The sequence below is a fragment of the Cervus canadensis genome, chromosome 24 (genome assembly GCF_019320065.1).
Source record: "Cervus canadensis isolate Bull #8, Minnesota chromosome 24, ASM1932006v1, whole genome shotgun sequence".
In the NCBI taxonomy this organism is placed as follows: domain Eukaryota; kingdom Metazoa; phylum Chordata; class Mammalia; order Artiodactyla; family Cervidae; genus Cervus; species Cervus canadensis.
In genome coordinates, this window is record NC_057409.1 from 33,041,381 (window position 1) to 33,054,521 (window position 13,141).

The 13,141-nt window shown below is 35.7% G+C and overlaps 1 protein-coding gene across 2 annotated transcripts in view; it reads right to left on the minus strand.

Moving 5' to 3' along the window:
• Positions 1-13,141, minus strand: part of SPAG16 (sperm associated antigen 16) — a 964,274-nt gene that overhangs the window by 907,900 nt on the left and 43,233 nt on the right. For both annotated transcript variants that reach the window (XM_043445512.1, XM_043445513.1), the window contains exons 6-8: positions 10,029-10,136; positions 8,122-8,239; positions 3,447-3,516 (exon numbers count right to left, since the gene is read on the minus strand). In XM_043445512.1, the coding sequence (XP_043301447.1) occupies positions 3,447-3,516; positions 8,122-8,239; positions 10,029-10,136 (296 nt within the window). The remainder of the gene's footprint in view (positions 1-3,446; positions 3,517-8,121; positions 8,240-10,028; positions 10,137-13,141) is intronic.

A 13,141-nucleotide genomic window follows, 5' to 3' on the forward strand; every position in this document is an offset into this window, starting at 1 on the left:
GGGACTGGAATGCAAAAGTAGGAAGTCAAGAAACACCTGGAGTAACAGGCAAATTTGGCCTTGGAGTACACAATGAAGCAGGGCAAAGGCTAATAGAGTTTTGCCAAGAGAAGGCACTGGTCATAGCAAACACCCTCTTCCAACCACACAAGAGAAGACTCTGTACATGGACATCACCAGATGGTCAACACCGAAATCAGATTGATTATATTCTTTGCAGCCAAAGATGGAGAAGCTCTATACAGTCAGCAAAGACAAAACCAGGAGCTGACTGTGGCTCAGATCATGAACTCCTTATTGCCAAATTCAGACTTAAATTCAACAAAGTGGAGAAGACCACTAGACCATTCAGGTATGACCTATATCAAATCCCTTATGACTATAGAATGGAAGTGAGAAATAGATTTAAGGGACTAGATCTGATAGACAGAGAGCCTGATGAACTATGGATGGAGGTTCATGACATTGTACAGGAGACAGGGATCAAGACCATCCCCAAGGAAAAGAAAAGCAAAAAGGCAAAATGGTTGTCTGAGAAGGCCTTTCAAATAGCTGTGAAAATAAGAGAAGCAAAAAGCAAAGGAGAAAAGGAAAGATATTCCTATTTGAATGCAGAGTTCCAAAGAATAGCCAGGAGAGATAAGAAAGCCTTCCTCATTGATCCATGCAAAGAAATAGAGGAAAACAACAGAATGAGAAAGACTAGAGATCTCTTCAAGAAAATTAGAACTATCAAGGGAACATTTCAGGCAAAGATGGGTTCAATAAAGGACAGAAATGGTATGGACCTAACAGAAGCAGAAGATATTAAGAAGAGGTAGCAAGAATACACAGAAGAATTGACAAAAAATATCTTCACGACCCAGATAATCACAATGGTGTGATCACTCACCTAGAGCCAGACATCCTGAATGTGAAGTCAAGTGAAGATGCCTTAGAAAGCATCACTACAAACAAAGCTAGTGGATGTGATGGAATTCCAGTTAAGCTCTTTCAAATCCTGAAAGATGATGCTGTGAAAGTGCTGCACTCAATATGCCAGCAAATTTGGAAACCTCAGCAGTGGCCACAGGACTGGAAAAGGTCAGTTTTCATTCCAATTCCAAAGAAAGGCAATGCCAAAGAATGCTCAAACTACCACACAATTGCACTCATCTCACACACTAGTAAAGTAATACTCAAAATTCTCCAAGCCAGGCCTCAGCAATATGTGAACTGAGAACTTCCAGATGTTCAAGCTGGTTTTAGAAAAGGCAGAGGAACCAGAGATCAAATTGCCAATATCCACTGGATCATTGAAAAAGCAAGAGAGTTCCAGAAAAACATCTATTTCTGCTTTATTGACTATGCCAAAGCCTTTGACTGTGTGGATCACAATAAACTGTGGAAAGTTCTGAAAGAGATGAAGAATAACAGACCACCTGACCTGCCTCTTGAGAAACCTGTATGCAGGTCAGGAAGCAACAGTTAGAACTGGACATGGAACAATAGACTGGTTCCAAATAGGAAAAGGAGTACGTCGAGGCAGTATATTGTCATCCTGCTTAGTTAACTTATATGCAGAGTACATCATGAGAAACGCTGGGCTGGAAGAAGCACAAGCTGGAATCAAGATTGCTGGGAGAAATATCAATAACCTAAGATATGCATATGACACCACCCTTATGGCAGAGAGTAAAGAGGAACTAAAAAGCCTCTTGATGAAAGTGAAAGAGGAGAGTGAAAAAGTTGGCTTAAAGCTTAACATTCAGAAAACTAAGATCATGGCATCTGGTCCCATCACCTCATGGGAAATAGATGGGGTGACAGTGGAAACAGTGTCAGACTTCATTTTTTGGGCTCCAAAATCACTGCAGATGGTGACTACAGCCATGAAATTAGAAGACGCTTACTCCTTGGAAGGAAAGTTATGACCAACCTAGATAGCATATTAAAAAGCAGAGACATTACTTTGCCAAAAAAGGTCTGTCTGGTCAAGGCTATGGTTTTTCCAGTGGTCATGTATGGATGTAAGAGTTGGACTGTGAAGATCTGAGTGCCAAAAAATTGATGCTTTTGAACTGTGGTGTTGGAGAAGACTCTTGAGAGTCCCTTGGACTGCAAGGAAATCCAACCAGTCCATCCTAAAGGAGATAAGTCCTGGGTGTTCATTGGAAGGACTGATGCTGAAGCTGAAACTCCAGTATTTTGGCCACCTCATGTGAAGAGTTGACTCATTGGAAAAGACCCTGATGCTGGGAGGGATTGGGGGCAGGAGGAGAAGGGGACGACAGAGAATGAGATGGCTGGATGGCATCACCGACTCAATGGGCATGAGTTTGAGCAAACTCTGGGAGTTGGTGATGGACAGGGAGGCCTGGTGTGCTGCGATTCATGGGGTCGCAAAGAGTCGGACACAACTGAGCAAATGAACTGAACCGAACTGAACTGAGTGCATATTGTCAGTCCAATCTCCCAATTTATTCCTCCCCCTTCTTACCCCCTGGTAACCATAAGTCTGCTTTCTACATCTATAACTCTTCTTTTTATTTTATAGATAAGTTCATTTGTACCATCTTTTTAGATTCCACATATAAGATTTATAATATAATACTTGTCTTTATCTGTCTGACTGACTTAACCCAGTATGACAATCTCTAGAACAGCCAAAGCAATTTTAGGGAAAAAAAGAGCTGAAGGACTCAAGCTCCATGATTTCAGACTATACTACAAAGCTACAGTAATCAAAACAGTATGGTACTGGCACAAAGCAGAAATATAGACCACTCGTCTCCTCTTAATCCTGGAGTCTTCTCTCTCTGGCAAATATCAGGTAGTCCTGCATACCTAGCCCAGCCATTACCTAACTACTCATAGTAAATGCCCTCATAAACCAGGCCACTATTCACTACAGCACCCTCTTATCTGGTACCCTTTCCTACAGATTCTAGATGCTTCAACAACTTATGAACTATAGTTTTTGCCTTTTCAGTTCATATAGGACTGCCATGCTCTTCTCTACCTCCAGCTCCATAGAGTTTGTTTTGGAAATTTTCCCAAACAGCCATGGTGATAGTGAAGTTCAACTTATAAACTTTCTCTCTATCATTTGCATTCTGTGACTTGTGATGCTTTCCAATGCCTAAAAATAGTTGCCTCAAATATAATTTTACAGTTATTTATGAGAAGAAGGCTAGTCTGGTACAAGATACTCCATCAGGGCCAGAAGCAGAAGCAGTTTAAAAAAAAAAAAAAAAGGTTATCCCTACTTTTCTCTAAAAGTAATTTATACAATTTCCTATTCTGTATTTCTTCTTGATCTTTTCATTAACATTTTAGTTTATGAAAATTACCATACCATGTATTCAACTCATGGTGAATAATTACTCAAATGAATAACTTGAGTTATGACAAGACTGAGAAATCACCAAGCAATAATAAATCAGTTTTTTCATATTGAATTTTACCTCTAAATTCAGGAGCATGGTAACTATGCCCTATTTCCATATGCTTCAGTGTTTCTTGAAGTCCAGAAATCTAAAAAGTAAAATCCAAAGGTAAGAGGTTATATGCTAAATAACCCCAAAATGAGTTAAAATGCTTAAATACTGATTAAAAAATATAGGAAATATTATCTCTCTTGCATTAATTCCTATGTATTTTAAAAATTTAAATATTAATTGCAATAAAAGAAACAGTTTAAAGTCTAAATTCAAGTTCACAGCAAGAATTAAGTATCTATTATGGGTAAACATTTGAAACATTTATTTCACAGCATAGTTTCCTGAACCAAGAATACTTGCCATACACTTTTTTTTTTTTTTTTTTTTTTTTTTTAATTTTTTTATTAGTTGGAGGCTAATTACTTCACAACATTTCAGTGGGTTTTGTCATACATTGATATGAATCAGCCATAGATTTACATGTATTCCCCATCCCGATCCCCCTCCCACCTCCCTCTCCACCCGATTCCTCTGGGTCTTCCCAGTGCACCAGGCCCAAGCACTTGTCTCATGCATCCCACCTGGGCTGGTGATCTGTTTCACCATAGATAGTATACATGCTGTTCTTTTGAAACATCCCACCCTCACCTTCTCCCACAGAGTTCAAAAGTCTGTTCTGTATTTCTTTGTCTCTTTTTCTGTTTTGCATATAGGGTTATCGTTACCATCTTTCTAAATTCCATATATATGTGTTAGTATGCTGTATGGTCTTTATCTTTCTGGCTTACTTCACTCTGTATAATGGGCTCCAGTTTCATCCATCTCATTAGAACTGATTCAAATGAATTCTTTTTAATGGCTGAGTAATATTCCATGGTGTATATGTACCACAGCTTCCTTATCCATTCATCTGCTGATGGGCATCTAGGTTGCTTCCATGTCCTGGCTATTATAAACAGTGCTGCGATGAACATTGGGGTGCACGTGTCTCTTTCAGATCTGGTTTCCTCAGTGTGTATGCCCAGAAGTGGTATTGCTGGGTCATATGGCAGTTCTATTTCCAGTTTTTTAAGGAATCTCCACACTGTTTTCCATAGTGGCTGTACTAGTTTGCATTCCCACCAACAGTGTAAGAGGGTTCCCTTTTCTCCACAGCCTCTCCAGCATTTATTGCTTGTAGACTTTTGGATAGCAGCCATCCTGACTGGTGTGTAATGGTACCTCATTGTGGTTTTGATTTGCATTTCTCTAATAATGAGTGATGTTGAGCATCTTTTCATGCATACACTTTTAATAATAATTATTCAGGTCTCTACTTGGAGTTTTCTCCTCTGTTGAAATTGCTTCACAATAGCCTAATTCATCTTCATATCCATGAAAAGATGAGGTAAATATTACTTGGGAAGTAAAATATGAAGAGACTGTTGCTATCCTAAAAACTCTTAGCTCATTTTCCACCCACAAACACTCCTTGTTTTATTAAATTTATTTTATAATTAAGAACATTTGTCAGTTTGGTGGCATTCCATTTACCTATATTTCCTGAACAATAGATTTAAATTAAAAATTCAACCTTAAAAAGCTGTCTCATCCCTCGTATGATTATACCAACAAAAAATATCATGTTTAATTACATACAGATACACATATTTTTCTACTGTCACTGAGTAGTAGTTAATCCTTCCTTCTTTCTTTGTTTTCTTTTTTACTTTATGAACATCTGCTACTTTCTAGCACAACAAGGTGCCTCAGATGCTCACCCAGGCTCATCTTGTATTTCCTTCACCCAGACTACTATCAGCCACTTGTTCAAGAAGCACCACTTCCTCTTACAGGAGAATAGTATTAGAAACTGCAGTGTCATTATTTCTAGATCCTCTCAACAGATAGACCTAGAAATACATGTAGATAGATAGATAGATAGATAGATATTTTTAGAATATTTCCTGTATTGAACCCCATGATCCAAAAAAGATAACATGTAATTTATTATATATATATATGTGTGTGTGTGTATGTATATATATATATATATATATATATATATATATATATATATATAAAATAAATTATATTTTATCTTTTTTCAAAAATGGGGCTCTAATTCCAAATTTTAGACATTTGGGGGAATTCTGTAAAGCTGAAAATAATTAAATTACAGATGTTTCCACAAGATTTGAATAAATTTAAAAGTGACCACATTGCTTATTACCTATCAAAAGAATTTGGAGACACACACTTATTAGATTTTTGTCATCTCACAGTATACTTTCACTTTTATATACAAACTAAAATAACCCTTTCTTAAGCAAAGTATTTGAGAAAACACAGTAAGCTAAATTGGCCATTAAGATAAGTTTTTTAAGGAAATGAAAAGGGTTGGGAAGATCTCCTGGAGAATTCCATGGACTGTATGGTCCATGGGGTCATAAAGACTGAGCAATTTTCACTTTCAAGGAAATGACAATGAATGAGAGACAGGTCAATGAGGTCAGAGATGTTAAGGATCTTACGGATGCTGTGGCAGAAGCCATAGAATAAGCAAGTTATATCAGGTTCACACTCAAAAGAACCACCCAGAACCATTTACCTAAGCACCAGGAATATAACCAAAGCAGTAACACCATGCTAGAAGGTGACAGCCAAGAGGACACCATGTAGACTGTGGGCCAGTGGATACAAAAATGTCCCTTGTACAAGGTGTCATCTGGGAAGAGTGAGAAGAGGAGGCTATTTGAAGACAGAAAATTAACACTGATTGTTATGCTTTAGCTAAATAATCAGTTAATGTAACATCCAAATACCCTATGTTAAATTCAAAGAGACTGGATTGTCTTTAATCCAGGTTATGTTTCATTTCACCTTTGGTGGGAATAGCAGTTCAAAGACAAAATAAGTTGTAGATAATAAAGATACAGTTCTTTATACATCTGAGTGTAAAATTCAACCCTTCTTCACAGAGAGAATTTTTCTGAAAATCTGAAATGAAAATCTGAAAAAGATTTTCATTTTTTAAACATGTTTTTATTTTAGATACATATCAATCATAAGGCAAATAATTTTACCTTTGCTTAATGTGTAAGAAAAGAGACATATATATAAAATTACCTGAATGTCCACATGGCTACTTTGCAGCACAGCTAGGGCTGACTGCTACCACTCCTCATCTTGAGCTTAACTACACCAGTGGCGAACATTTTGAGACCCAAAGACTGTATGTGGCCTAAATATGTCTCAACATAGCCTTTGATCTAACTTCATATTAAAGACAGTGGAACTGATGGCCATTCAGGAAGTTAACTTATCTCTGATTACAAAGACATTGACCGGAAGATCCAGTGATAGACACAGGTGGCAGATGGAGAAATCGACAATCTGGAGGGGAGTGGAGGCACTTGCCATCATGAACGCTAGAAGGCCCTGATACCCTTGAGTAGTGAAACTTAGTATGAGTGGTCTATCCTACTAAACACACATGGTCACTTGGGAATATATGGCCAGGTCACTGATGAGTTCCTCTGGGAGAAGAGTAACAGGAAGATGAGCATGAAAACAGCAGGGAAAGGAGAGGAAGATGGTAGCAAGTCTAAGTTTGTTTGTGGCAGGAAAAGCAGCAGGAGCAACCTGAATCTAGATCATAGTGTTCCTGGCAATGGAAATGTGCCTCCTGTTAAGAGGTTGTGGGAACAGGTTAGATGAAAAGGAGCAAAGAGGTGAAGTTGTGAAGATTTGACAATATAGTGTCATAAAATTGCAAACTATTATTAAACTCTTTTTAGGCAATATTACCATTAATTCATATAGTCAAGAACACACAATTAAATTTCAAGCACAAAGAAGGAGACAAGCAATGTTCTCATTTTAGTAACTAAAAATTACACTCAAGAAAAGACAATACACATTTGATTAATGCATGCCTTAATAAAATCATTCATGCTTTTTTTTGCAACCATTGTGCAAACTTCTATAGCTTCTAAAAGTCTGGCCAAAAATCAGTATCTCCAGAAAAAATAAAAGAATGCTAAGCATAGTAGCAGTTTTATATTTTCTAATCAACTGTTACATATTTTCACCTTGACCAAGACACATTCTGTTTTATTATTCTTGAACTCTATATTAGCTAGCCCTCACTCTACCACCCTAGGGCTAGGCCTATAAGAAAATCCTACAGGAAGAAAAGAGATGTCAATAGCAAAAATGACTGAAAATTGAGTCAGTAACTAGGTGTTTCAAATATTCATTTAGGAGGAAATTGCATGGACTCTCTATTCATCATCTCATCTAAGTTTCACAAAAATATTAAAAGATAGGTCATTATGGCTATATGTTATGTATGAAAAATCTGAGTTTCAAGTGTTTAGGTAAGGTCCAGGTTTGCAGCCATCATAGATGGCATTTAAAACCCAATCTGAGTATTGTTATGTTTTAATGGCTCAGGTTTTCCCTCTAACAATATTTTAATAATCTCCTAAAAAGCTATATTTTAATTAAGTAATTTTAATTCAATAACAATCTTTCTATTTTTAAAGTCGATAAAATATTTTCCTGGATTTTTCCAAATGAATCTTTTTTACAACATGACAACTGGTAAAAATCATTTAAAATTTAACTCAGAAACAAAAACCAATATTTCTGATAATGTTATAAAAAAATAAATGATTAAATATCATTTTCAGGTAGCAATAGATGGTCTCTTTACCTGTCCTATTGCTCTGTCCCTTTCCAAAGAGGTCAGCATTTTCTGCTTCAGTAAAGCATGGTGCTTTTCATGTAATACTCTTATAGCTGGTTCATATGATGCATAATGTAACTTCAACCTATGGAAAATAAAGGGCATCATAAAGGGTAATTGAGCTAAATCAGTGATTTCCACTTAACATTCTCAACCTCTTTTCTCCTATTTTTTTGCATTTGAATGAAAATTGAAAACCATATAAAGGTCAATATAACAAAGCCAAGAAGTATAAGAAGTATTATTTGTCATGCAGCTTCCCAGCAACCTGGCTGGAGGTGGGACAGTCACCTTTCTCTTGAGTTGGTTAGTTCTCTATTTCCTTTTGCTCTATTCAAGTATGTACCCAGAAGTCACTGCCATTCGTTGACAGAAAAGAAAATTTCAGCTTATTTAATTCAAAAACAATTTTCAACAAGACAAGGGCTACAAACAATGGATGATTAGATAGAGTGTTATTCACATCAAAATTAAGGATGGTCTTGAAAACAAGTATGAATAACCTCATATTAAGAAAATTAAGTATTTTATTCCTTTGTATAAATATTCTACAATGTGTTTATTGAATATTATGCTATCTGTTTTGTTCCAGACCTTGTATTAGGTACTTTTATTTTCACAGTTTTCACAGATAAGAAACAGAATTAAATGAGCACACAAATCTAAGTGGTGGAGCCAGGCTTCCAATGTTTATTTGATTTCAAAATCCAAACTCTTTTCATTACATTGTACTACTTCTCAATCAATGTTTTGTTAAGAGGAACACAAACTATTTCATTTTTTTTCTGAATTTTTATGGACTTGGAACAATTTCATGAACCAAAAACACAAAAAAATAAGGCCAATATATGAGACCAAAAGAATAGATTAAGTCAATGAAGAAACACTCTCACACACTCAAGGTCTTTTTTTTTTCCCCCCAAGTTAATGCAGTTTTTCTCTTATTAAAGTAGTATTTATTTCTACAGGGATTCAATTAAGAAAAATCAGAAAAATGCTAATTTCTAACATACTGCTAAGTTGAAAGTATACTGATTCTGAAGCTCCACAGGACAGCCTATGATTAAGAAATCATAACAGCCACAATGACCATAACCACTACAAAATACAGCAGTTATCATGACCATCCCAAAGTCATGTTGTTCAAATGTGGCTATTTAAATTTAAGCTTAAATTAATTACAATTAAATAAACATCAGAAATCTAATACATCAGTTGTACTAGCCACTTTGAAAGTGCTTAGTAGAGGATGTGACTAGTGACTATCATATGGGACAGTGTAGATATAAATTATTAAGAACATAACAAAGTGCCATTGGGCAGTGCTGCCTTAGAACAAGCAAAGAAGAATTTTACTTAGAGATTATAAATTTTTATTTTGAGGGGAAGGTGGTCAGGGGTGGTCAGGTGCTTCTGCACTTTACTCTCCATGCTTAAGAATTTGGTGAATATTGCCATGTTCCTCCAATGACCTGGTGCCTTTGCACAACATGCTGACCCTACACTTTCACTCTGTTAACTCATACTTTATAATTCATTTCCTTTAGATATAGGTCCCTGAACCCTCTCACTCTCCAATCTGACTGGGGTGACAACTCCTTCGCTGGCATAGCAACAATGCAGTATATTTCACTGTATTTCTGCTTAGCTACTCCCCCATCACACACTTTAATAATCCCTGGGAACCCTAAAAGCAAGGACCTAAATTTGTTCATCTTTCTATTTCAAACACATGATATACAGCCTGACACATAGTAAATGTTCAATAAATACTCAATGAATAACTTCACCTGGAACATCATTCTATGGCCAAATTGCTTAAAACTAATTAAATAATTGTTTAATAAATATGCCAACAAATATCGGCAGCTTACTTTTTGAGGTCATTAATTAATTTGTTTTTCTCCTGGACTATTCTCTTGTGGTGCATTCGATGAAAATCACGTTCTTTCTGAGTTTTCAGCAAATCTTCTCTAGCCTTGCTGTAAAAACAAAAATAACAACCACCTTAAAATTCACTGCTATTCTTTTCTGAAAAAATATTTATTTATCACTTCTAATCCAGTATGAAAGTGAAAGAAGAGAGTAAAAAAGATGGCTTAAGGCTCAGCATTCAGAAAACTAAGATCATGGCATCCAGTCCCATCACTTTATGGCAAATAGATGGGGAAACAGTGGAAACAGTGTCGGACTTTATTTTTGGGGGCTCCAAAATCACTGCAGATGGTGATTGCAGCCATGAAAGTAAAAGACGCTTACTCCTTGGAAGGCAAGTTATGACCAACCTAGACAGCATATTAAAAAGCAGAGACATTACTTTGTGAACAAAGGTCCATCTAGTCAAGGCTATGGTTTTTCCAGTAGTCATGTATGGATGTGAGAGTTGGACTATAAAGAAAACTGAGCACTGAATTGATGCTTTTGAACTTCTCTCAAGAGAAGACTCTTGAGAGTCCCTTGGACTGCAAGGAGATCCAACCAGTCCATCCTAACGGAGATCAGTCCTGGGTGTTCATTGGTGGGACTGATGAAGCTGAAACTCCAATACTTTGGCCACCTGATGTGAAGAACTGACTCATTTGAAAAGACCCTGATGATGTGAAAAGACCTGATGATTAAGGGCAGGAGGAGAAGGGGACGACAGAGAATGAGGTGGTTGGATGGCATCACCAACTCAATGGACATGGATTTGGGTGAACTCTGGGAGTTGGTAATGGACAGGGAGGCCTGGCACGCTGCAGTTCATGGGGTCACAAAGAGTCGGACATGACTTAGCAACTGAACTGAATTGAATCCAGTACTGCACGATTCAAAAGATAATTTGAAATAAAAAATTTCACTATAATTTTCATTGAAATATCCCTACCAACATAACATATATGGGTATGGGAGATGAACAAGCTAAAACCAGTAGCGTCAAAAATATCAGTCATTCACATTTCATTTAAATAAAGAAAATTAAAGGTATTTTTCCACAATAACTTACAATCCATCTATTTTCAAAGAAAATATATTTACAAAATTGAAATGTATACAAAATAGAATAATTCAAAATAATTACAAATGAACTAAAAGACTTAACCAAATTTAATTATGAACTTGCTTGAATACATGGTTAAGTGGGTTGCTTAGTTCTGATAATTGTAAAAAAAAGAAAAAGCATATAAATTCTAGAAAAATCAAGATTTCATTCTGGTAAGGCACGTGAAAAGTTTACACCACCTGAAGATCACATTACATATTACAAATAACTGGTAACTTAATGAGAAAAGTCTCCAATGTCAGTGCTGTGACACAGAAGCATTGTTTAACTAGATGTATCTTCTGCAGATCCCCGGCATAAAGCAAGCAAGAGTATTCTTTCTAAGCCCAAGTCATATGTGAAGAAAATTAATGGGAATGTTTCATCCACCACTATAGTATAAGTCAATTTCAATATAACAGTGTAAAGTATAATTTATAATAGAAAAGTAGTTATCTAAAAGTCTTAGTTAACTGACAAAGTGCTCCTGCATTGAGATTCTCACATTCTAAAAAATGGATGGACTGAATTAGAGTACTGACAGCTAACAAAAGGTTCAGAATGGAAATCTACCTCTCATATTTCAAAATTCAGATTCATATGAAATAAATGGGTGCAATAGATTTCTTCTTTAGGACCTATGTCAGAACAATCATTGAGGAATGGTGACTGGGAAGCTGCCAAAGTGCTATGAGTTTAGGTTTTCAGACTTGTGATGGCACATATTATTATGATTAATAAGATTTCTTACTGCAAGATCAAGTCACACAAAGAATATGGTAAAAGTGTCTTTTCCATTCTTCTATATTTCCTTTTTTGTCCCCACCATCTCCCACTGATTAGGAATTACCTGTATTATTCTTCATTCTACTGTCAATGTTGTAGTTTTGATCACATGTAAATAGACAATGTGTCACAGTACCTCATGGTCTAACCATCTGACCCTCAACTTCATTTCCATGCCAACAATCTTAAAGGTATACAGGCAAATGCTGATTAAAATATTCAGACTTGAAAAATCATCTGTGGAATAGTCCAACTATTAGATAAATAATTTATTCTTTCCAGGTTTTAACTCTGTGTGTATATGTAAGTGAAGATGGGGGGGGGGGGACGGGAAACAGAGAATTCCTCTGCCACTAAAATGCGCCTAATACTGAGTAAATTGGTGAGTGAAAAGGAAGAGAGAGTTTAAGTAGAGTGACTGGAAAAGATAAATGGCTGAGTTGACATTTTGTTTTGAAAGCACAAGAACATCACCTGAATTCCCATTCATTTTAAAGAAAAGTGTGTAAAATGTCTTATATGCTATACAACACATAAAAAATATTCAATAAATATTTCTGTAATCATTAACACTATTATCATGACATTATTTATTATTTAGTATAGTAGAACAGATATATTCAATTCCTCTAATAGCTACATTTATCTACCTAAAATGGGGGTATGCCAGTTGTTAAATATGCTCTAATGAATAAAAAATATCAAGATATATGATTATTAGTAACACTGTATATCTTTATAAAAGAATTTAAACTTTATAAACATCTAGTTTAAGTCTACTAAAAGCTGTCTTATTTTCAACAACTTAATTTATTACTTAATGAGCTTATACATTTTTATCTTATCTGAAATGTAAACCCATAATAGGTTAAAAAAAACAGAAAAATAATGCTGAAAGTTTCTTGGGCAGAACCACAAATGTGTAGCATTGCATTAACTCACTTTTTAAATACACATTTTAAGTCCTATTGTACTCATCCCAGGAAAGAAAGCATAGGAACTGATTGAAATATTAGACCTTAAAGCTTTTCTGACCATTAAATTGGTTTTCAGAGACTTGCTTTCTGTTTGCAAAAATGAAGTCTACTCAGTAAAACAATTTAAATTCATTTCATGGTGATGCTTCTCCTATTATGAACTTTCTACTGCCCAGCTGCTTAATAAAAGAAAAATAGAAGT